The sequence below is a fragment of the Patagioenas fasciata genome, chromosome 2 (assembly GCF_037038585.1).
Source record: "Patagioenas fasciata isolate bPatFas1 chromosome 2, bPatFas1.hap1, whole genome shotgun sequence".
Taxonomy (NCBI): domain Eukaryota; kingdom Metazoa; phylum Chordata; class Aves; order Columbiformes; family Columbidae; genus Patagioenas; species Patagioenas fasciata.
This window is the reverse complement of record NC_092521.1, coordinates 138,020,055-138,045,859: the sequence shown is the minus strand read 5'-3', so window position 1 is coordinate 138,045,859 and position 25,805 is coordinate 138,020,055. Positions and strand designations below refer to the sequence as shown.

The 25,805-nt window shown below is 39.6% G+C and overlaps 1 protein-coding gene across 4 annotated transcripts in view; it reads left to right on the top strand.

Moving 5' to 3' along the window:
* BZW2 (basic leucine zipper and W2 domains 2) overlaps window positions 1-25,805 on the top strand; it is a 57,022-nt gene that overhangs the window by 11,192 nt on the left and 20,025 nt on the right. For 2 of the 4 annotated variants that reach the window (XM_065830231.2, XM_065830232.2), the window contains exons 2-5: window positions 9,323-9,387; window positions 15,353-15,529; window positions 16,645-16,748; window positions 19,387-19,452. In XM_065830231.2, the coding sequence (XP_065686303.1) occupies window positions 9,330-9,387; window positions 15,353-15,529; window positions 16,645-16,748; window positions 19,387-19,452 (405 nt within the window). In that variant the 5' untranslated portion in view covers window positions 9,323-9,329. The remainder of the gene's footprint in view (window positions 1-9,322; window positions 9,388-15,352; window positions 15,530-16,644; window positions 16,749-19,386; window positions 19,453-25,805) is intronic. The other 2 variants (XM_071805081.1, XM_071805082.1) reach the window with 2 other exon arrangements.

Here is a 25,805-nt window from a genome sequence, read left to right as displayed (position 1 = left end):
AGGCAACAGGCTAATTACTGTGTTTTCTTCTAGCTTGGGTGATTTACATTGTTACTTTATTTGATTTCCTTTCATGGCAACGTTTCTTAGTTCTGACATTCTGGTCAACTGTGTATTTAAATGTGTGTATACATATATATACATAGATATATATATGTATACACACTGAAAGCAACTAGTTTGAATGTCTGCTGTCATCTCAAAAAGAAGCCATCTAAAGTCTTCCTACAGAATTAGTAACACAATGTGCTGACCCAGGTCAGCCCTCTTGGGATTTTTGTTTACTTTTCCTCCTCACCTGCCTGTCCTGAATTCCCACCCAGCTCTCAGTGCTGTTGTCATATACTCGGCAGTGGAGCATGTTCTTGTGGGTGAGTAATGCTTGCCTGATGTGTTTGTGGACTTAAGAGAGCCTTTCTCGAAGTACGGAGTGAGGAGGAGCTGTGTGGGATACATGATGCCTCTAAGTCACCTGATCTCAGACCAAAGCTTGACTTACTGGGAGAAATTGGCCTTTGGTCCAGAGCCTGGTCTCTCAAAGTAGCCTGTAGAGTTGGGTAGGTGTAAAAAAGTGTGTGCGGGGAAGGATGTGATGTTATAAAAATATAGGTAGATGGGAATGCTACATTTGTTTCTTTCATGCTTTTGTCATACTTACAGCAATTTTCAGCTCAGAAGGTTGTATCATCCCTGTGTTTAATAGCCCTTGATAGACTCTTGTTCCATGAATCCATCTAAGAGCTTTCAGGCTTCCATGCGGGTAATTTATGGACTCTTTTTCTGGCCAAGTGAATGCTGCTAACAGCATAATCAGCATTAGCTGGTGTGTTTAGAATACTTGACATGGTGCAAAGCGTTGTGCGTTTCCACTGCTGGCTTTTCGTGCCATCTCTTTTTAGCCAGAAATACCAAAATCCAAGTATCTGGAAGCTGATTCACTATCCTGCAGGTAAAAAGCCATGTGTTAACTCAGTGAACTCCTTTCTCTTGTACATGCTTTGAAGAAATAAGTAAGGAATCTGAGTTAAAACTTGCTTGTCTGTTTACAGCAGTTGTCATTTTATTAAAGCCATGGCCTTCACTGCTTGCAAGTGTGTAAGAGGTGCTGGCTATTAATACATCCCTCCTCTGATTACTGTATTTAGTTCGTGTAATAATAAACTGTTAGCAACTGGGAGGCATTACTTTCTGGAGAATGCACACTTAGGGTTTTGGGGCTTTTTAATTTTTAAGCTTAGCCGGTGTAATTTTGAAGACAACTTATGGGTTTTCAAACGCTGCAGTGCTGTATCCTGGAGACACCAGTGATCTCCTCTACTTTTGCTGCTCAGAACTTTGAGGCAGCAAGAAAAATGGAAGGAACACACTTCTGATTTTGTTGTTTTGATATTTGATATCGACTAGGATTGTTAATATAAAAATACAACTTTCAGTGGGCTGGTACATTAAAAAAAGAGAAGCAGGGTGGACTTGAGCAGAGGAGTGGTACCCTGCATGAGAAAGCTGCTCTTCTTGCTACTGGCTGTCATTACTGAGCTGTTATCATATTGTCTGGTGTCTGACAGACTTCATTGCCTGGAACTTTTTTTTAACATGCTTTCTTCCAAATACTTGCCTTTTTTTTTTTTTTTGGTTTATTGAAGACCTGTCTCAGGGGACCCCTATAAAGTGCCTCCATTAATGATTTCTGGCTAGTGTCTGGTACTACTCTCTCTGCCAAACATTAGTGAAGAATTTAGCTGAACTGCAGCAGTACCTTTATAATCATGTTTTTGCAGAATTTCAGCTACGCTGTTTTTCCTCTAGGAACACCATCTCTTACAGTAATTGCTGAGATAGTTATATTTTTTCAGGATAAACAGGACATCCAATGTCCCTCTGGATTCAAGAATCCTGTTCTAACATCTGCACAGTCCATTGAAAGTGGTATATTGCATAAGGAAAAAAAACCAACCTTGTTTGCGCTGGAAGAGTAACGTCTTCTGCTTGTTTTTCAAGTTAACCTGACCTTGATCTCTGCCGATCTTTTTTATCCGTTTCTTTTTCTAAGAGGTTTTCCTGCTGGCAGGGCATGCAAGCTTGGAATTAGATGTCTAGCCATCACCTGAAAATGAATGTTAATTGGGTATGAACTATCTGTAGCAATACACCATCTCCATTATCTCAGGTACTTCAGTGAGGAGCAAAGCAGCCTAAGAGAGCTCTCAGCAGTCTGAGAAAAGCTCCTACTAACACCTTGCCCTTGAAGAACTATATCTAATTTCTCCTCTTAGTTGTGGAAAGAAACCTTGTTACTGAAAGATAAGATTTTGTGTGTGTCAACCCCAGGTCTGATTTCATTTTCTTGACGTGTATTTTTATCTGTCAATAATTAAGATTTTTCCCGCACTGACTGTGACTTGACTCATGGCTATTTCATATGGTTGCTGATTGTGAGACACAGAAATCCGTTGCCTCGGTTGTTCAATTTACAGTTCTCTTGACCTTGTGAAGTGCATCTGGAGTGCTTTGGTCATGGGAGATTTCTGTCTTGTTTTTACCTTGTTATTCAGCTGAGGCACTTCTGTAGCAGTTCTTGGTGAGGGACCTAAGAAATATTCGCTGTTCTGAAATACATGTAGTGGGCTGGATCTCTGATGCAGTGTGCAATTGTACTTTAACTGGTGGCAGTGTTGGGGGTTTTTTTGTTTGTTTGTTTGGGTTTTTTTGAGGTTTTTTCAAGAAACACCTTCCTGTGCATCTCAGTTTAGGTGACAAGATTTATGGTACATATTTCAGTGTGTTTGTCTTCTCATTTTTAGTTGGTTTTAATTATTTCTCGGCTGTATAACTACTCACAGGTTACGCAATTCTTGGATGGAGAATCTTGCATGAGCACAATTTTTTATTTAATGTGTGGTAAGTTTCTTTCTCTTTTGGTACGTGTTTGTACTTGCTGCAGAATTAAACCAATTCCACTTCATTGATCTTTTTGTTTTCTTTCTCCCACAAGGCATGCTAATAAAGGACAATTACTTTTATTAGAGTGGGCACTTAACTTTTTACTGTAGAAAAGCACTGTCCTGTGATTTAAAAAATAAATAAATAGGTATTAGGTGCCTTAAGAGCTTCTGGAAGGCTCTTTTGGGAAAGACAGGGCATTTGGTGTGTGCTGAAAACCTGCTCTGACACTATCTTGAGATACTACACATGATAGCCACGGGTACTAGGGCATGCTTCCAAGTACGAAATCAAAGGTCGATATCTAGTTGCTTCGTGTGCTGTAATGTCATAAGCAAAATTAACCCCTAACAGAAGATGTATTTTTCAGCAGTAAACATGTGGATTAGCAGTATCCTTTTTTTCATGTAAATACTAAAAGCATGAGGTTGATTGTATTTACCCTACGCATCATTATGTGGCTGCTTAGTCCATGCATGTTGCCGTTGAGGTTGTTTGTGCAATAAAATCAGTGAGGGGATTTTAGTGTGGTAAGAGCCTGGCTCTAGCTTTACTGTTTGTGATGAGTGAAACCTTTGGGGTAAAGGTTTCATAAACATTTAACTCTGCTGGTAGCCTCAGTGGGTAAAATGGCAAGATAAACCTTCCGGCTGCCAGTGCTGCCCTTCCTGCTGATTTGTACCACGTCCGAAGTTACAGACCTCCAGATTATTAGTCACTTCTTAAAAAAGCCCCTGTGTTTTAGGAACAGAGGGTAAGAGTTGGAAAATGGTGATGAAATAGCACAAGTCAACCTGCATAAAGAAAACCCGGTGAGTCTCACTAAGGGTTTGGTTTTGCTGGCTCCCCAGATGTACAGAGAAGGAGAGAGGTGGCTTCTTAGTGCTGCTCTGGTCTCATCCTCAGCACTTGGGACCCTGCAAAGCAGCAGAGCTTTTTATCGCCTTATTTTTCAGCAGTATCAAAGTGAGCTTTAGCAGAACGTAGGGAGTGTTGCTACCGCTCTTCACGTTGCAGGCTAGTCAACGTACTGCCTCGGGTGTGTAAAATAAAGTGCTTTTCCTTCACACTGACTGGACCTGGGAAATGTCAGCAGCTGGGGTGGATTCTGTAGCTTTACGAGGGCACTAAAACTGTGTTGAAGCAGAAAATGCTTCACAGCTGTTGCGGTGAGCGCTGCAGGAGCTGTGCAGGCTGTGTGACTGATGTGTGTTGCTGAGCCTTGAGAAGCGCCTGTGCAAACACAGGAGCTGCCAGAGTCCCCACAGGGGACCCGTGTCTGGGTGGAAAGCGGGAAGCCTGGTGAGAATTGGGTGAGAACTGGTGGCTGCATTGCGTCCGCTCCGTCCTGTTGTCGCCTTACATCACTCTGTTCATCTCTACCAGTAATGATATTGGAGTTTTCCAGCTAAAGGTTTTGTTAGCTCGCAGTCTAGCTGCTTGCTGACTTCCCGGGGAGCAGAGTGCTGCTGGCTGTGTGCTGACATGTTTCCTCTCCAGCAGAAGCTCAAGGGCAGCTCTTCCTCCGTGCTGTTCAAATCCAGTAATATGCTTTTAACATGACTCCTTGGCTTGTTGCTGGAAGAAGAGGAAAACCCTCTTTAGGTTTTCATCCAAAGCCTGGAACTGTAACAGTGAGAGGATGAAAATGCCTAGTAACATTGCTGAATGAAAAAGACCCAATAAAGCCTTTTAATGTCCTGGATATCCTCAGGGAAAAAAGATTGACCTTATATGTGGGTTGGGATTTTTCCTTCAAAGAAAGTCTCCCCATCATGCTTTATTGTATTTGATTTTTTGATGAGTATTCCTGTCTTGCATGATGTCTGAGCAAGGGAAAGAGATGGAAATAAATCCTGCCAAGCATCTGTTCCTGTGAAAGCTGATGGTGCTGTGTTGGTGGTGCTCTGGCAGCTCTCTCCAGCACCTTGTCAATCAAATGCCATCAGCGAGGCCCTGCAGCAGCAGCATCCCGTGGAGCAGTGTTGCGGGAGCCCACCGGTGGGCTGCACACAGGGTCTCCGCCTGCCCATTCTTACAGTGCCCTGTGGACAGAGAGCCATTAAAATCTTGGTAGAGAATTGTAGTAAGCAGGTTTTTGTTTTGTTTTGTTTTTTAATGTTGTCTGGCATTGATTTCCCTCTCTCCATAACTAGGGCAGTGAGGTTTCACTGCTGTGAAGCAACTGTTCTTGAATTTGTGAATGTGTTAATGTTTGAAGAATCTTAGATGATTCTGAGACTTTAGTTAAAAGAAGTGTAAAATGATGCTTAGAAAAATCGTATTGGTTTGGATAAAGGTTTCTGTGGTTTTTTGTTGTGTTGTTTTGTTTCAATTTGAGCAATACATTTCCAAGAACAAATGTTTCCAGTATTTTAGCTTGCTAGAAACTTCAGCCTTACCAAGGCTTTCAATAATTTAGGAGTTGATCGTTTTAAGAACTTCCCTGTGGTATAGATAAAAGACTACGTTTTTCTGACTTGTTAAGCAAGCTCAAGCTTGGCAAAGCTCTGAAGTAACTGTTACTTTATCTGTTGCTGGTTTTGTAAATTAATTTTATTAATTAATACTGTTACCATTTGAAGTAGTTGTGTGAGAAGTATTGGTCAGTTATAGAAACTGCTATATCATACATGTCTAGATCTAATCTACAACTGTAGAAGACCCTTAGTTTTATTTTAGCTGTTTAGGGTCTTTAGCATGTAAATGAGAAGCAACTGTAGAGAAAACTGAACTTGTGGAGTTCAAGCAGTTTCAGGAGAATGTACCAAATCAACAACTTCATATTTTTTAAGTATGAATCTGTTTTGTAGAAACCTGTTGACAAGAGTGGGAGTGGAATTTGGGAGACTGTTCTGTCACGCATTTTTTTATTTTTCTGATGAATTTTGTAGATACAAGTTTGTTATCGTCAGGCTTAGACATTTTCAGGTTCGTATGGAAAATGACCGTGTTCTGGAGTGTGATGCCTGGTTCTGTACTGCTGTCTGACATCTCCCACTTGGGTCACCCAGCTCAGCTTCTGACTTACCTGCTTATAAAATAAAAGGTATTCAGGTACGGATATTTGAACACATGAGTTGTTTACAAGAGGTTTTCTGGATCCCAGAGGACACTCAAGAGTGAAGTATCTATTGCTGAGCCTCTCCCATCGTCTGTAGAAGGGTGGAATCTGTGAACGGAGTGTGCTGAGGAGCTATCATTTCCACACCTCTTGCTTTCTTTCCTGCTGGCTATTCCTACAAATCGTGTAGGATGTTGGGCTGCAAGATATAAGTTTGACTGGTGGTTTAGCTTTTCTTTTTGAGGCTATTTCCTTCTTACCCATCCTTAGGATGTTTACTTCTCTGAAACCAGTATTACTTCTCTAGCCAGCATTTCAAAATTTGCCTTTGGCTTTGACCTTCCCAGATCCTGTACCTTTCAAAATGCAGAATATATGCAATAGTTCAAGGTCTTTTATGATTTCAAGGCTTTCTGGCTACGTGACACCTGAGAGGCAGGCTGCACAGCAGTGCAATCAAATGTACTGTGCAAGTTTATATGCTGCCACCTTAAATTTATGATTTTCAGCCATCACTTCTGTGCTGTTGTTGGTGTGTTCTTGATTAAAAACCAACCAAACAAAACTTTTTTCATTGCATTCACTTTTGTATCTGATTTACTGTACCTGGTGTCATTTGCAGTATAGGTGCATCCTGAGCTGTCGTACAGATCACAGGGTTGGTTTTGCTCAGGCTCGTGCTGTGGTTTTGTGATTAAAGTGCCGGTGCTGTCCTTGGGCCAGTGCTTGAGGGAGTGAGCGCCTTATAAAGCCTGACTCTCTCTCCAGCAGATTAGAGCACAGTGCATTTAAAGTTAAATATAGAAGGCAGCAGATCCTGTGTTCCCAGTAATTTACTATTCAAAAGTCTCTTCTGTTTTCCTGAACCTGTGTAGTCATTAAGTCTGCCAGAAATGATGAGTCTTACTGTAACTGCTTGCCTTTTTGTTTTTTTAAAAATCTTGTTCCCAACTGTTTTAGAAGGCATGTTCACAGGGAACAGTTTTAAAATCTGATAGTCAAGCTTCATGTGTGTGCAACTCTTCTCGCAGTTTAAAAAGACGCTGCATCAAAGGAAGGCAGAAGTCTCGCGCTAGAAATCTAGCATGTGCATTTATATATTTCATAGCAACTAGGAAACTGTACCAGTATGACTGGGTTGAGTGTCAGGTGTCATTCATTTTGTTGTCCTCCTCCCATGAAGGAGGTGGGCAGTGTTGATCCCAGCCCGATGGCATGTTTGTGCTCTGAAAGAGCTGTGACAAGACAGTTAAATCTTACCTGCTGTGTGGCTTGCTTGACACTTTATTTTTGAACCTTAGGGGCTCCTTCTGCAATCTATTGAAATTAACATTTTTTAAACCCAGAACAAGAAGTAAGGTATCAGCATCAGGCGTAAATACAATCAGAAAAACTTGGACGAATGTTTTATTTTATAGATCAGTCTCTTACGAATAACTGAAGGTCAGAAAGACAAACCAGATAAATATGTCAAATCTAGCTGGTCACTGGCTAGAGGCTGGGCTGTTGCTTATCCCTGTTGACTGCTAAATTATCTGCCTAATTAATTTTAAAAGCACCTCCTGTTCCTCTGCCACTGAGACAGCTCAGTGGGGGAAAGAGGCTTTTGAGCTCTGCTCTGATGGGAGGCTTGGATCCTACAGCACTTCGCTTGCCATTTTTAACTCTCTTTGCAGATGGACAAACCATTTTTCCAGAAGGCTATTTAGTGTTGCAGGTTTTTTTAAACATTCCTTGGTCTGTTAAAACCATAGCTTTAAATCTCAGTGGTGAACGTGAACCTCTCGGTTTAACTGCTTGTTGCATCTTTCTATTTTTGATGACTTGCAGGAAGCAAAACTGGTCTTGACTCTGAACTTCACTGACTATTTCCAGTGCGTGTGGGCAGTTTCTGACTGCAGATAAATAGTAGACCTTGACTAGAAAGCAGTGGTTTGCCAAGTTAAACATTTGAAATGGTGCAAAAGTGGCCGGATGCTGCAGCTAGAAGAGGCACTCTGCTGGATGGGAACGTACTGGGTAGCTGGAGCATTGTTAGCAGAGTTGTTAAATGAACTTGCAGGGCCAGAGAGAGCATTAACTTGAATAGTAATGTGTGGTTGGCATCTTTCTAGCCACAGAGCTTGAGTTTCCCTTTCCTTATGCTAGGAAGAAATGTTGACAAATGTGTGTACTTTTAAACTAGACCTTCCGAGTCCGCAGTGAAGAAATACAAATAATACACATTTTTGCAAAACTAAAGTTATTAGAGGAATGTGCCCAAAGGATAAAGCTTCTTGGATGGGAAGACTTTATTCTCGATAAACAAATTGTATGTAACAGTGACCTAAAGACCTTCAGGTTGTGAAATAGGTGGCCTGCAAGTCCCAGCATTGGCACTTGCAGTTGGCAGGACAGGGAGATGAACCGTGATGCTTCCCACGTGCTGCAAAGCTTCTTGTATTCGCTGCTGTTTGCATTCAGCTGTTTGCTTAGCTGCTCATTGCACAAGCTGCGTCTCGTGTGATGAAACTAATTATATACAAAGCTGAAAAATAGTTTTGTTTTCTTTAGATAAAGTGTCATTAATATGTGATAACTTCACAAATTTTTAAATGTTGCATGTTGAGATTCACTGTTAAGATCTGAAGTAATATAAGCCCAGCATCTTTTACTCTTTTTGTTACATGATGTGCTGTGTATGTCCTCAACTATGTATTTATACACAAAATTCATGTAGGGAGATTTGGTTATCTTTTCTTATTTTTACAACACACACATGTTTTTAAGAACTGGAAGTTACTATGATATAGTAATGCTTGGAAGAAACATTTGATTGGGATTTGATGGTGAAAACATTGTGGTTAGACTGTAGTAATGTCTTCAGCAGGATGACCTGTATCCCTGAGGGTCTGTCTGATGATGGTGAGACCCCGTGCTGTGCCCAGCCCCACCAGGATGGTTCCAGTCCTGTGTCCTGGGGGCTTCTGTGCCCCCAAGCGTCCCCATGAGATGCTGCTGCATCTCTGCTGTACCCCTGCCCAGCAGAAAGGACAGAGGCGCCTTCACTTTAATGCTCCAGTTTGAACCTTCAGGGTTTTGTACAAGGATGCTAAGAGCCAGGTTTAGAGAGAAGCACATCCCATCACAGTTATTCTTGGGATCATAGTGCTCTTCGTCTTGTAAGAGAATGTGATTTATTCTTTGAGTATACATCAAGAACTTTCATGTGTTGGGATTTTACTACACTGAATGTTTGTTTTACCTTTAAGTTCAACTGTTGTCTGTAAATGCCATAGTAAAAATATGCTTTTCTCTTTCTTTATTTTCCCTCTCCAGAAATTTTATGAATAAGAATCAGAAGCCGGTGCTAACAGGCCAGCGGTTCAAAACTAGGAAGAGGGGTAGGTTATGTTACATTTTTTACTTTATTTTCCTCTTTGTTAAAAGTACTAGCAACAGGGCAGGTGGAATAACTGGAAGTTCAATAGGATTAAGGTTTGTCTCCTCTTCAGCCATGTTAAGAGTACAGATAATAATTTTAACTATGCTATGAATTTTATTACTTTCTCTAGGTATCTTAGGACTTTTTTTAAAATTTGGGTTTATTAAGTCTTGTAGAAACCTCAGTTAAAAATCAGATTCTAACTGAGTTTATTGTATATCTACACATGAGGAAGAAGACTTGTAAGATGTTTGTTTTGGGTGTTTTGTAAAATGTTCCTTTCAACTAAAGAAAAGCAAAATAGGAACTTGTATTTAAAGGTTGCATAAAGAAAATTATCTAGCTTTCTTTTTTTAAAATTTTTGGTTTTTATTACTGTGGCTCAAATCTATGCCATATCTATAAATGAACTTTTCACATGTAAAAAGGAATGCTCTTACCTTCTGTCTCCATGAGATGGTCAGATCATCTCACTGGCCCTGCTTTCTGTAACAAGAGAGGTCAGAAAGCTTGTTTTTCATAAATATCATTTCTGCTTTGTTAGTGTGGGTGTTTTTCTTTGTTAAAATAAAACAATTACCATTGCATAAGTCCAATTTTATTCATTGTGATATTGATTTTTCTGTAAACATGGACAACACTCTCTTGATGTACAATATTGCGTCCATTTTTAAAGAAAGCAAAGTAGTGCTAATTATATCAATCATCCCCATATTCTGTACAGTGAGTAGCATCCTCAGATGCTTGTTCATACTGTACACAGAGTTCATTTGTCATGATTTAGGTGTCTGAGACAAATGCCCAGCACTTTTGAACAAAGAGCAAAAAATATGTTTAATAAACGATTGTCTGGTTTGTGAAAAGAAGGCTTAGATATTTTGCTGTTTCAACAGCAGATTATTAGAGCACAAATAGATGGGGTTTCTGTCTGTCATGTAGTAGACTTTTTCCGTCTTGACTTTCTGATGAAAATCTAACACCTGGTCTTAACTTCTTGTAAAAGAAATTTGAGCATTTTCTCAGTGTGGATGAAATAAAAAGACTTCACAACCCTTCCCAGAAAATTAAGAATTCTCTCACGAGTCTGAGGAGCGGAGTGCATGTCTTGAAATCTAGAATGGTCACGAAGCTTGGATGAGAATTGCAAAATAGTTTGTTTTCAGTCATATTAAAAAACAGTGCCAGCTTTCTTCCATCTTTCCTCCCTTGCACACATCGCTTCCTCTGTTTGACTGGTGTGGTCGTTTGAATTGAGAATGTCCTTTCCATGATGCACACACAACATTTGCAGGTATAACTAATTAAAAAAATGAACCTATATTGTTTGTAATTAATTGTTGCAATGCTCCAGTAATTAGTGGGATTAACTTTGTGTTGGCATGGTCCAGAACATGGTACAGTAGGAGCTGTATGCTGCATTAACTAGCAATAGCACAGATGTAACTAGAGGAGTAGAATTAACGATCCCTAAAGAAAAATCTCTGTCAGATCAACCAGTAAAAGCAATCAGATATACATCCTGCTGGACTGATCCAATGTGTTATTCAATCTAGGTTGGTCAGTTATGGTACATACTTTTTGCTAAAATTGTCCTAGAAAATATTTTCTTATAAAGATTTCCTTTTCAGACCATGTATTGCAATGTATTTGGCATAATGGGTCCTAATACTGATTTGGTCTTTGACTCCCTATTTAATAAAAGTAATAGTTAGAATAAATAAAGAGTTTGTATTTGTAATTCTGTGTCTGTCTAATGAATTTCTGTTACAGTGATTGGAAGTGACGCTAGATGCTCTTTGACTACATGGAAAAAGGAAAAGACTCAGTGGGGTGTTTGTTTTTTTTGAGAGATTACTTCAATGGGATTGTGGATATTAAATGACTTTAGTATAGAAACTTTAACATGAAGGCACTTCTTTATGTGCTTAAAGCATAAAATCTCTTCTTCAAAAATGGCAGAATTCTGGTTGCCTTAACGTTTGAGGATCCTGCTTAGAAATATTGTAGATAGCTGTTATCTTTCTTGAGGAAGAGAAATGGCTTCCTAGAATGTTCATTGCCTTCTGTGTGTATATGTATTTTCTTTTTGTATCGTAGCAGTGTCACAGACTTAAACTAGAAGATACTGCTAGGTTTTGTACATCGGGGAGTCACGAAACGTCACGCAGGTAGAAAGGAGGGCAGTGGCTGTGATCTGGCCGTGGCATTTCAGTCCTCAGAGACTGTTTTGTTGTGTGTACCAGGCAGAGAGCAGGGTCTGAAATGTGCAGATCTGTGGGAAGTCTAAGAAAAATAATTGTCTATATGAACTCTGTCACTGGTCAGCTAGCTGCAACTAATCTCTGAATTTGAACAATTTTGAGCTGAGAGCAAAAGAAGTAAATAGAGAACTTTTTTTATTTAAAGCTTGGGAGTGTACTTAGTGTCTAAAATATTTTTTTGGAGAGAACTATAAAGGAGAAGTTTGTAATTCCCACTCTTTCCAGCTTCATTAATTGACCTAATAAAAGGTATAAACCTTGCCTCCAGCATATGTAGCATCAGGCATTAAAATGGCTTTTAAAAGATTTGAAGGAAGAAAAATTATGTTGTAAAGGGAAGCACCTTCCAAGGGAAGGAGACATCTCACAGTTCCATGTCGAGCTTTTAGCAATCTGAGCAAAGAAAATAGTTTTGTTCATTCTTAGTATGATTTCTGTACCTGTTGAATACTACGTTTTGCTGAGGGTCAGCAGTAGTTTGCATCTGGCTGGGATTTGTGCTTATGGTGCAGATATGTGAAATGTGGATTGTATCGACTGCACTGTACTTGCATGCATGCAGATTGATGTCCTTGTGTCTTCTGAAATGGAATAGCAGAAATGCCAGTAGATAATAAGGAAAATGTATATATCCAGACAGTTGACAAATACCCGCAAGGCAAAAAAGCTTCCCAAAGCATTAACAGGAACAAACAGTGCATGTTGTTTAAAGTAAGCTGACAGGCAATAGCTGAGACCCAGGTTTGTTCCCATGGTATAGATAACATACAGTTAATATCTGCTGAAAAGTAAATGGCAGTTTAAAAAAGAAGCTAAGCAAAATGAGGCATGTTATTTTCAGGAAGAAAATTGTCTAGTAAGAAGTCGATATTAACACCTCTACATTAACTTGAAGTAAGAAGAGGGGCCAAAAAGGGCATCTCATTTTTCTTCCACAGAAATATGGTTGTGGGCCTCCTGCTGAGGATTTAATGTTTATTTGTAAGGAGGGGTGTATAAATGTACTTTGTGATTTCCTTAGACGCAAAAGAAAGGAAATAAAGATCTGGGAACATGATGAAAATGAAAAGCTGTGTATAGCACTGCTGCATTGGATATTGTATGAGTTGCATCTGCAAGGTACACCTGCCTCCGTTAGCCTGTGATTGAAACTGTGCTTGTTCAGTAATTATGTACTTGACAGCTCAACATACTGTCACCACTTCTGATGATGGCTTCTTACTCACCCTGTTACACTACATCAGCATATTCCTCTTCAGTACATTAGCTTGGTAGGAAAATGTTCCAGTGAAATTATAAATCATTTTTCATGCAATGAGTTTATCTCCTCTTCCTGTGTAAATTTTTAGATTGTGATAGACAAGAAAATAGTAGGGTACTCCAGATGAGAGGAGAATTTCTGGGGCACGAGAAGAAGCTGTTTAAAATAGCTAAGAAATATTAATCATGGTGTTTGTTTGTATTAAGCACTGTGTACCCATGATACCGAGCATATAACACTTTTCACTTTAGATGTGGGCATTGTACATTTTTAGACAAAATATAGTTGAAAAAGTAAAATAAGGTTAGTTTTTTAAACACATCTCTTAAGTCTTCTTACTAGTTAATGAATCATCAGGCTTTTAATTTTTTATCCTGCAAATAATACATTTTTTTTTGATAACCCAAGAGAGAATAATTACACTCAGATACTTGTTTATGGATGGAGCTGTGTTTCTGGTTTGCAAATAGAACTGCCTGAAGTGCGCATAGTGAGGTATTTACACTTCAGTAAAAGGCTTGGTTTTTTGGAGATCGGTTGGTTGGTTGTTTCAGGTTGTTCTAGTGCTTCAAGTTGGAAGTGAGCTGAGAGAGGAGCTGAGCGTGCCGGAAGAAGCTGGGTTGGCAGTGTGATGGTGTGCATCACTTTGGGGCAAGCTGTGGTTGGGAACCAGTGCTTTCCTCAGTGTGTACCTGGGTACCCACGTTGTTGAGTAATCCTCAGCTTTGGTCTGAGGAGGTCAGCTTCAGGGGATGGGTCAGCAAGCTGCTTGGAGATAGAGTCAACAAATCACTAACAACTAGGCGTAGCAGGGAATTTCTGGAAAATAAGGTGATGCCTCATTTTTCCAATATCTCTGAGTGCTTGACAACCCTGGAGCTGCTGTTGGGTCCTTGGAATCACCAGTTAACTAGTCCATTGAGTGGCCTGGACACTGAGTGGGGAGGCACTGCTTGTGCTTTCCAGGTAAAGTGTTTGTGGAGTGTTGGAAGAAGGAGAGAATGGGCAAGTGATGCCCTGAAGAAGATAAAATGAGTGCACTCCAGGTACACGCAAGAACAAGAAGAGAGAAATGTGTCTATATTAGAAATAATAAAGCTGATAAAATTTGGCATTGTGTGTAAAATAATTGTTTAATTGCCTTAGGGCTATTGTGGCAGGAGAAAAGAGACTGGGGGAAGAAAGGCTAGCAGAAAACCAAGTCTTTTGGGCGTTGCTTTTGGTTAATGTTTGTGATAAAAAGCTGTCCTGTGAGTTGCAGGAAAAGGAAACCTGCAGCCAGACAATGTGTAATGCCCAGAACGTCTTCTCCCAAAAAGCCTGGGACAGCTGGCGCATTTCAGACTGCATTAGCACATGTTTAGACAGGAATTTTACCAGTCCTCATTCATCTTAGTAACTCAAAATCTCTGCATTTGTCCTCTGGATATAATATGTGCAGGTTTTTAAGAACTTGTGTCAACATTTGTGTTAGCAGGTGATAACAAACTAGTTTTGGTTTTCGAGTGTCACAGAACAACTCAGTTCTGTTTCTGAAGTTGAAAGTTATTTTGATGGTAACAAGCTTTTCGTATGTGTCCTTATATAAAGCCAGGATTTGTTAAGAAACTTCAAGTGTTTGTGGTGAGCTGTTAAGAGCCTGCAAGGAGCAGCAGCAGGAGGTTGCAGTTATTATACATCTGTTGTGACTAAAGGCCTTGACATAGGGATGTTGTCTGGGGGGTCAGACTGTGCCTTGATTGAGTTCAGCCAGGGACAGCTGTAGAAAATGCAACGTGACCTCCGTATTTGTGTTCTTTGTGCTGCTTAGGTCTGTGAATATGAAGGATAAATTCTTCGTTACACTATCTTGCCTGGTCCTAAATGTTTATGCAAAAACTATTTTTATGGCTACCCTGATCTCATCTTCTCCTGAAGTCTTGCCTTTTTTAAAACATTTCAGATATCTGACCACAGTTGTTTAAAGAAAAATATCAGGAAATGAAAAATGGAGTGTTCCTACAGTGAGATTACGTGCACATAACTGACATTCCCTTTATTCTGCTATCAGATTTAGCAATGCATGATGATACACACATTCAATAATATGTTTAACAAGAAAAGTAAGAGTATGAAATGTGAAAACAATTTCAGTAGTTGCTTTTCCTCCCCCTTATTTGTTTCCATATGTTTGTGTGTGTTTTGGTGTTGGGGGGGTGAGGAGGAGAGGAAGAGAGAGTAGACACTGCAAAATTGCCAGAGACAATACAAGCCAAACAAAAGAACTTTGGGTGTGCTGACCAGAATGGTAAGAATATGTTTATGTGCCATGGTCATTTCAGTTGCTGGCTGGTACAGGATTTTAACAGGAAATTTAAAAATTGACTCTCTCTCTTTTTCCTTCTCCTTTATCTCTCTTCTAGATGAAAAGGAGAAATTTGAACCCACAGTCTTCAGGGATACGATTGTCCAAGGCCTCAATGAAGCTGGGAGTGACCTGGAGGCTATAGCCAAGTTTCTGGATGCAACAGGCTCCCGGCTTGATTATCGCCGCTATGCCGACACACTCTTCGATATTTTGGTAGCTGGCAGCATGCTAGGTAACCTGCAGTGTACCTGATTCAGAATTTTGATGATCAGCCTTGCTTCTTTTTAGATGCTATCTTCCTTTAGAAAATGAAAATTCTAAACTGTATTACAGTTTCACTTATCTAGATGCTTCTTGCATCTCGTATCATTGTGTTGTTTATTGTTTGTAGTGCAGTAATAGCTGGGGGCTTGGTTGTGTGAGGTGTTTTGCAAATATCACAGAAAATGGATACTGCTCTGAGAAGCCTTCAGTCTGAGCTGAAATAGCATATAAATGCAACAGCAAACAAAAAATGAGACACACTAACTTGGGGAAACAGGAATTTGTTAGCATAAAAAGGTATAATATAACTCTCCAGGCTATTAGCTGTTGCAAATCTTGCTTTCTATATGTTGCAACAAAGGCTAGCTAGAGAGAAGTGAAGGATAACAAGGAGTGCTTTGTGTATGTTCATGTGCCCTTGCTTGGGCAAAAACATACCTTTCACCTTCCTCTGTGTTTTGAATAAGTTGGCTTTTTTACCGGTCACATTGGTTTGATTCCTGCTTCCTGCTCTTTAGTATGTAAGAAGAAAATATCTTTTTGTAAGACTTGAGGTAATGCAGGAAACAGAAGCCAGTGGAAATATCTAGGAAAAAAGCTCTGAACAAAATAAGCCAGGAGAAAACTTTGGCAGCAATGTTCTGAATGTTTACACAGGCCTGGTAAGCATTAGAGGGGAAGTCCTCAAATTAGTAAGAGAGTGCTAATACTCTACTCTTTGGAAAGGATTTATTTTATTGTGCTTAAAGCAGTATTTAAAATATGTGTGAGGGTTATGCTTCAACCCATGCTTATTTGATCACACTCAGTGCTCTCAAAACCAGCTGATATTCAAAATCTCTCAGTCCTGTGAGGTCTGTGTGATCTAAGGAGCAGCATCTCGACCAGCCTGTCCCTTCTGTCAGGTACCACCACAGCCTCGCACAGCTTGGGCTCTCTTCCCCCCTCTCCCCTGCTAGCTCTTACCCTTGCCTTCTGCCACAGTGATACTAACGTAAGATTTATTAAATCTTATAATTATAGAATATATATTCTAAAGAGATAAATAGTTTCTTGCTTCTTTTTTTTCTTTCTTTCTTTTAGCTCCTGGAGGCACACGTATTGATGACAATGACAAGACCAAGATGACCAACCACTGTGTATTTTTTGCAGATGAAGATCATGATGCCATCCGAAATTATGCTCAGGTCAGTAAAGGCATGGTTGATTGCTGTTTTCCATTTATGGAAGGACTACAGTGGAACATCTGCAGACTGTCTAGGCAGCAGCAGGCTGGTTACAGGGCAATTGAAAATCCAGTTAACCAGGAATCTGCCCTAACCTCTAAATTTTAGGTAAGAAAATAGGATGTCTAATCTGATCACAGCTAGCAATGCTTTATTTTACAGAAAGCATTCTTACTTATTTCAGTCTGCTGTTGGTTCAGTATATTTTTAGACACCATCCTATTATTTTTATTGACCTTTTCTGTATGCAGCCTGAAAGATTTGTGTGAACACATTTTTAGAAACATGTGAAGTGTATGAATGACAAAAAATATAAAATTCACGCCTACGACCTTTAGTTGTATAACTAGGTAGGAAGTGGGCATATATTCCAAGAGCTTTCGTTTCTGTTACGTATGTGATATATAATTTCTTTTTGCAGGAATAAGGCACAAATGGCCCTATGTGAAGTTAACACAAAAAAGCAATGAAACCTAGAACATTATTGAAGAGAAGCTAACATGGCATAACTCTTTAATGGAAGATAATGATTAAATGAGAAAATTCTATTGAAAGTTCAAAGCCACCAGGCAATTCTGGATACAAGTAGGATTGCATAAGAATGCAATACTACTGAGACTCCCATATGTCAAAAGTTTATTGTTAATTAAGTAGCATATTTATATTTTTAAATAACTAGCTGTTATTGGGGTGCTGGGGATGGTAATTGAAAACATAAAAGCCACTGTCCCTGCTAAGGAGTTGAGGGTGGTAAGTTGCTGAAAAGGTACCCGGTTGATTTAAAAGGAGCTGGGATCAGAGTCTGCATCGGTAACGAATTTTTGCCAAATAGCAGCAAGTTCCTTTAAAAATGCGTATTTGATTATCTCAAGACGTGAATTATACACTTTTCTGGAAAGGGAATCAATTCATCTTGTGTATCAGCTTTATATTCTCTTAAAACAAGGTATTCTACTGTAGGAAAATTTCTTGTTATTAGTAAAAGCATTGATTCTGCCTTCTGGAATGTTAATATTTTAACAGTTTGATAATAAAAAATTGGCAGTACCAGTCCTCCAAGGAGAAAATTAATTTTAAAATAAAAGGTTGCGTGTTGGAAAATGGAAAAGAAGGCTTCAGGATTTGAAGCAGTGGAATTTTCAATGTATTCTCTGCATTTCAAACAAAAAGCCACCAAATAAGTGAACATTTTGTAGTTAATGCCTGAATGAAGAGGTGTATCCTTTTATTGACTTCGCTAGGTTTTTAATGCATATTGTATTATGAAAAAGTGGAATTAAGCTAAAATAGCATTTAGAGCTTCTTTATCTTCTAGGTAGTTTATTACTTTGAGTCCCAAATGAACTGGTAATGTGGCTGCTTTTTGTGGTTTTAATCATGGAAACAATTCAAAGAGTGAAAACTCTTTGAGAAAAAAGACTAAAGCTACCGTTGATATTTTAGCGAACGATTTGCCTATGAACTGTACTTCTGTCATTTACAGGGACTTAAAAATATGCAAAATTTTCTTTGGAAATATGAACAAGGTGCTAGCTTACATTTTCATCTTCCTTCTATTTTATGCCTTATTTTATTAAAATTCTGTGTTGCTGTGCCTCTCAGCATGGGCACAAGTCCATTTTTCTCTTGTTCTGAGCCAAAATACTACCATTTAGGATGTCTGGCTGTATTTTACATTCTCTGAAAAGCAAATTGAAACTTTCTAAACTTAATTTCTCCCTCCTCCCGCCCCATCCAGCCTGACAATAGTGTTGTTTGTTCCCTGTATAAGCCTTTTTACCTGTGACAGTGAGTTATATGTTTTGTGCCCTTTGTACAGTAGTGAGAGCAGTGATTTTTGTTTATTTAGTTTCTTCTTCAGTGTGAACGCAGCCTGCACCTGCGCTGCTTCTGCTTTCACAATCTGTAGCCGCATGATGGGAAACAAATGGTGAAAACTGGAGAACAAGTGTTTCCGAGAACATGCTTGTTGTAAAAAGCTTTGGCAAATGTTTTTCCTCTTTCCCTGGCAGTAGCGTGTTTTGTTTTAAGTGTTCGTGTTAGTGGATTTGACGAAGATCCTGCATCTCCTGAAGATGCCCAGCAGTGTTATCTGATGGCCTCACTCTGAGTTACACCTGAGAGCTGCATTGCCAGGGGAAGGGTGCAGAGTTAAACTCCTCCTCCTTTCCCTGCTTTTGGTCCATAGACAGGGTGAAAAGTAGAGTAGGAATAACATTTTGAGAAGTACGGAAAATAAAACTCTCAAACTGCAGTCAATTCTCTGTTTCAAACATTGCTCTATAAAGCAAGAATCGCTACACTTGTATTTTTCCACATGTGAATAAACTAATAGAGGGGGATGTTCCGTGGTCTGTCCTGAGATAGACAACACAACAAATGACTGCAGAAATATCATACTGCTGGCTGCTTATTTCCTAGAAACATTGTCTAAAACTACAGTGTGAGAAGCCATCAGTGCTTTCTATTTTTTTTTTCTTTCCTGCTGTGGAGATAATAATAAGTTCTCTTATGGATTAATCAAAGATGTTCTTTATGGATTCAGTAGTGGCAGTCATGTTTCCCTTTGCCTTTTCTGTTAATCTGTGTTTATCTTTAGGTCTTCAATAAACTCATCAGGAGATACAAGTATCTGGAGAAAGCATTTGAAGATGAAATCAAAAAGGTAAAGCTGGTGGCAGTCTCCTTTTAAGCATGAATAGTTTTAAGCTTGTGTCTAATATAATTGCATATGTACAAATGCTGCACTTTCATGTATTTTATTTAGCTCTGCTGGAAAAGATGATGGAATCTACAGGTGGCAGCTGTAGTCTGCAAATTTAGCTCTGTGGAAATACTGCTGGCAGCACTTGATGTAGAGTACTTCTGAATTAATGCTTTCTTTGATGGCTTTGACCAAACTCACCTTCCTCTCCCAGGCTTTTCTGTGCAGAACTTCAATGTGCTTTGGAGGGATATAGTTCTTAATGAGGGAAGATGTTACTGTCCTGATATAGAACTGCTCGCTGTGGGTTTTTCCCACAGAATAAATGCAAATCTGCTCTGCAGAGTGTAACTCAATGTATCAGTATTAAACTGCTCCTGCATTGTGGAATGAGTCCTAGCCACAAGTTTTTGTATTTGAGGCCATAGATATGTGCAAGAAAAAGTCATCACCACTGGCAGAATGCTCAGGATTTGCCAGTAAGACTGTAGTGGATATTTGTGGATACTGTTTTGTTTTGTGATGCTGACTTCTAAGGAGACAGGAGAAACATGGGTAGAAATTTTTGAAAAAGCACAGATTTATTTTGTCTATTTTGAGCTCCTAGTAACAGATGTAAATATATTTTTCTAATGGTCTGAGTACATAATAAACACTGCTGCACTCTAAGTTAACCGGCATGATGATAATGGCAAAACCTGTCCTGTGACTAAAATGCCCTGTTTAAAGAATAAACGTGTATTTCTATATTATTTAAATGTTTGAAAGATGGCTGCGAGGGTCAAGTGAGGATAAGTCTGGAGTGTGATGCCTCACCACCACCTCTAGTGGCTGAGTAAATTTGGCTCCGATTTATACATTCTTGCTCATATAGGAAATTATTTTTGTGCTTGTGGCCAGCATGCCTATTAACTGGTGCTGATTGCTCAGTACATCATTCTAAAGACCTAAATTTACCTCTGTCGCCCCCCCAAATCTAGTGTTCTTGCTGTTAATTACTATAATCATTGACATGAGAAGCACTGACTCATAGCACTCAAGTTGCAGAGAGTGTTCAGCATATTAAGCGAATACCATGTCAATTCAAGCCGCCTCTTCTCTCTTCTCTAACTTGCTTGGTTTGAATCCTCTAAGTTTCTAATTCTCTTGGCATGCTCAGTGACAAGATGAGACTATGGTTAATGTATAATAATGTGACTCTTCAGCTGAGAAACAAGTGCCTCTGATGTGAAGATTAACTATACAGTAGCTTCAGAGGAAGCAATAATTTGAGGTACAGTGTGACTGGAGTCATGCTACTCATGTAAAGTCATTTGAAGCATCCTAGCCCTGGCAGCATGGGGCAGAGAGGGCTTGTTCACCGTGCAAACTGCAAATCTCAATTTTATATACAGGCCTTTTGTATAGTTTGAAGTGTCGGATAACATCTTGTATGAGAAATCACAAGATGAGGTTTGCATTGTGGTCCTAGGCTGGGGGGTAACTTTTCCATCTGCCCTTCCATCGTCACCCTTAGTGCTGGTGCCAGTCTTGGCCTGGACTTGTGGTGTGGGTGCCGAGTGCACTCTATTCCTTGGCTAATGCAGTTTATTTGAAAATTTAGAAGTTAGGAAGGTGGTTGTGAAAGTTTGGGCCTATGTGTTGCACCTGTGCTGTCATTGCCTCCAAAACCCTTGAGGACTGATCGTAGTTGCCTTGTGCTTGGGGCTGAGGGAGCTGTGTCTCTTTAGCTTGGAGGAGACTGAGGGGTGACCTCATTAATGCTTACAAATATATGAAGGGTGAGTGTCACGAGGATGGAGCCAGGCTCTTCTCGGTGACAACCAATGATAAGACAAGGAGCAATGGTTGCAAACTGGAACACAGGAGGTTCCACTTAAATATGAGAAGAAACTTCTTCTCAGTGAGGGTAACAGAACACTGGAACAGGCTGCCCAGGAGGCTTGTGTAGTCTCCTACTCTGGAGACATTCAAGACCTGCCTGGACCTGTGTAACCTCATCTAGGTGTTCCTGCTCCGGCAGGGGGATTGGACTAGATGATCTTTTGAGGTCCCTTCCAATCCCTGACCTTCTGTGATTCTACCTCCCTCTCCATGTGTGGACCTGTACTTCAGGTGGCTGTCTTTTCACTGATGAGGCTGCTGGGTTTTTAACTATGTAATACTTTAATCACTGTGTGCAGTAATGCATGTGAGAGCAGCTGCCCATGCGAAGGGTCACAACATAGATACATTAATGTTTCTAGAAGGTGTTTCTGCACGATTTAATAGTTCAGAGACTACTGCAGTTGGGCGATGGTTAGAAAAGCCAGAGAGCAACTCCTCGATGTTGTTTCATGGGTCATTGTCCCAGCAATCGTGGTTTTTCTGGTAGATTCATTAGGCAGCTAGAGCACTTGGGGGAAAATTAACTCATCTTCTGGAAAGTCACACTAGAAAAAACAAGGCCATACCAGCATTTTCATTGTAAAGAAGAAGATGGGAACGAGCGGGACTTCTCTTTAAAGAAAGACTGTCTTAGATGGCAGTATTCGTACAAGTATTTGCTTTATATCTTCTAGTTCATAATTTTGTCATGATTATATTTTGTTGTTATTATTTCCCAGAATCTTTCCCTTTCGTGTGTGCTTCCAGCTTTCAAAAGTTATATTTCTTAATTCTCTCCCCACAAGATTGCAAATTATTCTTCTAGTGACGTACGCAAACCTTACATCTAAATTCTTGCATCTAAATTGTTTGATGCAAGCAATTTCGATAGAAGACAAGGATTTTTAAGTGCATTACTCACCTACTGGTTTTTAATATAGGCAGCTTACGTTTGTATGAGCACTGCCCAGTTGTCATGGTTTAACCTGAGTTAGCAATACAACCATGATAGCTGCTTACTCACCCTCCTACGCCCCAAATAGGGGAGCAGATCGAAAGGGATGGAGAAACTTGGGTTGAGATAAACACAGTTTAATAAAATAACAAAATGCTAATGCACTACTAGTAAAAATATATATATAAAAAATAGAAATAGAATATAAAATAAAAGATACTCAATGTATTTCCTCACAAACTCCATCCACACCGAGCAGCCAGTCGCAGGAAGCAGCACCTGGTCTCAACAGCTGATCCCGGAGAAAGAAAAGAGGAAAAAAGGCAGAAAAGCCCAGAGGCCTCTGCAGAACATCAGGAAGGCAAAAAGGCCAAACTAAACGTCCTGAACAAAACTCTCTCAAAACGTCCTGACTCTGACAAAAGCGACTGAAGAAGATGAAGAAACGAGAGAACGACTCAAAGATCCAAACTCTCCTTAAATATGAAGCATGATGCTAATGGGATGGAATCCTCTTATTGCTCAGTCAGGATGTCAGTCAAGCTCTGCCCCATCCATGCCCTCTTCCTCAATGCCTCACACCTGTGGGCAGAGCACTCAGAGTGTCCCTGGCGCTCAGACCAGTACAATTAAAAACATTAACTCTCTCCTGGGGTGTTATCTCTTGTTCTCAAACTAAGTCCAAATAGTGAGTGTGCTAGCTATGAAAAAGAAAGGTTTCTAACTGCATGAAGAAAATTAACTCATTTTCAGTGAAACCAGCACACCAGTGTGCCTGCATAGACCTGTGACAACATTTTGCAATAATTTGAGTAAAGTTCTCAGTTCCAAATTTTTGTTCACCTTTCTTACATATCTATTTCTGCCCAGGTCAGTGGGTGAAACATGCAGCATTATTTGTCTCTGTAGTATTTTTGTGAGCCTAAGGAGCATTCTGTGTAGGTTTTTTTGTTTAAAAAATTGGGATAAAGTGCAGATACGTGTATTTATGGTCTTAACCGTAGTAAATAATACTGAGTCATATGAGGGCATGTGAAGTACTGGGAGATGTGATGAGGTCCTTTGTTCGTATTCCTGGTTTTTTTCTAATGTAAGAACTCTAGAGCTGAGAATTATGAAATAAGAGGAGCCTAACATCCTGAGATCAAACAGGGAGTAAACAGAGATGCTTTAAGTCAGCTAAATGAAAGCCAAGAATCAGTCAGCGGGTATCTGTTATTTCTACTGCCTTTTCCACTGCTGACAGTTCAGTGCTGTCTACAGATGTGACAGACTGTCAGATGCTAAAGCAACAGACCACTTCAGATAATCAAGATATAAAAAGGCATTACACTCCCTGTGTAGATGAAATTCCTTAATATTCACTATTAAGGCTTCCAGATTGCAAGAGGGAGAGCAGAAGCACTTGTTTTTCTAGTATGCTTTTTAATGTTGCGTGCATGTCTTTACTTGGGCCTATCTTTTATGCCCAGAATTTGTGCCTGAAAGACTTTTCTTTTAAAGACAAAAATAGCATGGAACAGCACATTAAGTCTGGTCTTGTGCTTATTAGGCATTCTGAACTCCCACTTAAATACTTGGGAGCTCTTAGAGCTGTGATAGAAATACAAAATTGTGAGCCAGAACTGCGCATTTTATGCCTGGAGTCAGCTTGTATCTGTAACAAAAGCAGTAATGGCAGCGCTTGGCTCACAGCAGGGAAGCATCGGCTGGGAGAACTTTCTGTGGGTGGTTTGGTGCTATTCTGAAGTGACTTGAACATTTTGTTACTTCCCTGCTGAGGTTTGTAATTGTGATGGTAGAAGAAGAGCTCTTAAAGTAATCGCCGGTAAAAATCTGAAACGACAGCTTCTAACGGAACATTTTGTTCTTTTTGATGGTTTCTAAATGGGTTTATTAGAGGTTTTGTCTTTTTCCTATCATTCAGTCACCCCCTAAATTAGCCTGTGTTTCACAGTTGCTTGAAATATAGAATAATATCCTTGAAGAGCAGAAAATGATATATTTAGGTTTATTGGAGAGGCTTTTAAAAAATATTAGTAAAACAAAAATTATGCCGTAACACTATCAGCACTTTAAGCAGTAGGAGATGTGTAGAAGACCAGGTTCTTGCTCAAAACATACTGCAGTGGGGTACTGTTCAAGAACACCCTAATTCAGATTCATTCCAAGAGACCTGCAAGAAGCACATTTCAAAGGAAAGGGAAGAGGACGAGACTGTGAACTTCGCAGAGACATCATCTCAAACCTTGCAAAACGTTTGGACAAATACAGATTTCTCGAAACAAGAGTCAATAAATGTTTGGGTGTTCTCTTAGGATCCTTCTCCACCTTGAACTGCATTGCCCTGGTCTTGCAGCTGCATTTACTGCTGTTGTTGCTTTCATGACTCAAGTCTGACATAAATGGGTATAACTGTTCATGATCTATTAATTACTGACAAAACCCTAGGGAGGTTGCAGCTCAGAAGTATGCCAAAAACCTGGTTTGTCACATTACAGTAGTCAGTGGGACCACTTTCTAATCAAAATGCTCATCTGTTGCTTATATGGGAGCAGAAGGAAAGAGAGTCAAGGAGGCTACACGAAAATCTAAAGCTGTTTCCTCTTTGTTAACAGTCTCAGTGCTTATAGTAAAGAGCAAAAGGTCTAATTCCTATTTTTTCTTGTGCAGATCTCATTTTGATACAGTGTTGTTGATAAGGCTTGTATAGACAAAGCTTTAATTCCCCAGGCTTCCATCTTATGCTAGGCTATACTGAAATACTGTAAAAATGTTTTCAGTCTTCCCATTAAATGTGGCCCTGGAGTTCCTTTACTTGCACCATTATATATACCAGTTAATTGCTGCATTTGGAAGTATAGCACACCACTTGTTTCTCAGCCATATGTTTAGAAATAATAATTCCATTCATCTGCATCCCAAATTTCTTTACATTTTTTTGGTTGTGAGTCACAGTTTGTTGAAATAAAATTACACCTGGAGATCTTACATTTTCTTTAATTTTACGCTAAAACGTCATGTTGCAATCATTTGGCTGAAGCTCACTTAAAAAACACTAAATGATTTGACTGTGGTGGAATCATTCAGGCCTGTGTAAGCTGTAATTTAAAGCTGATGTTATTATGTAAGTACTACTATATGAATAAGGGTTTTTTTTCAGTTCTGTTCGCTGATACAGAGCAGAGCTATTCATAAAACACTGCATGAGTTTTAATAATTTACTTCATTAGTTATCCGGATTTTAAAAATGTCACTGCATTCAGAGAGCTTTACAGTTAGTGATAAGCTGCTTAGATATCTTGGAGAAGAGCTCTCACTGTCTGTGGTAACGAACAGGCACAGGGACATGTCTGATATTCTGTCCCTTTCTACGAGTAGGTTTTGGTAATTAAAAAATATCCTTGATTTGGAGACTGGGTGGGAATTTTCCATGAGAATGGGCTGCTCTGCTTTGATTGCATCTATTGCTCATTTGGAGAAGGAAAAAGGG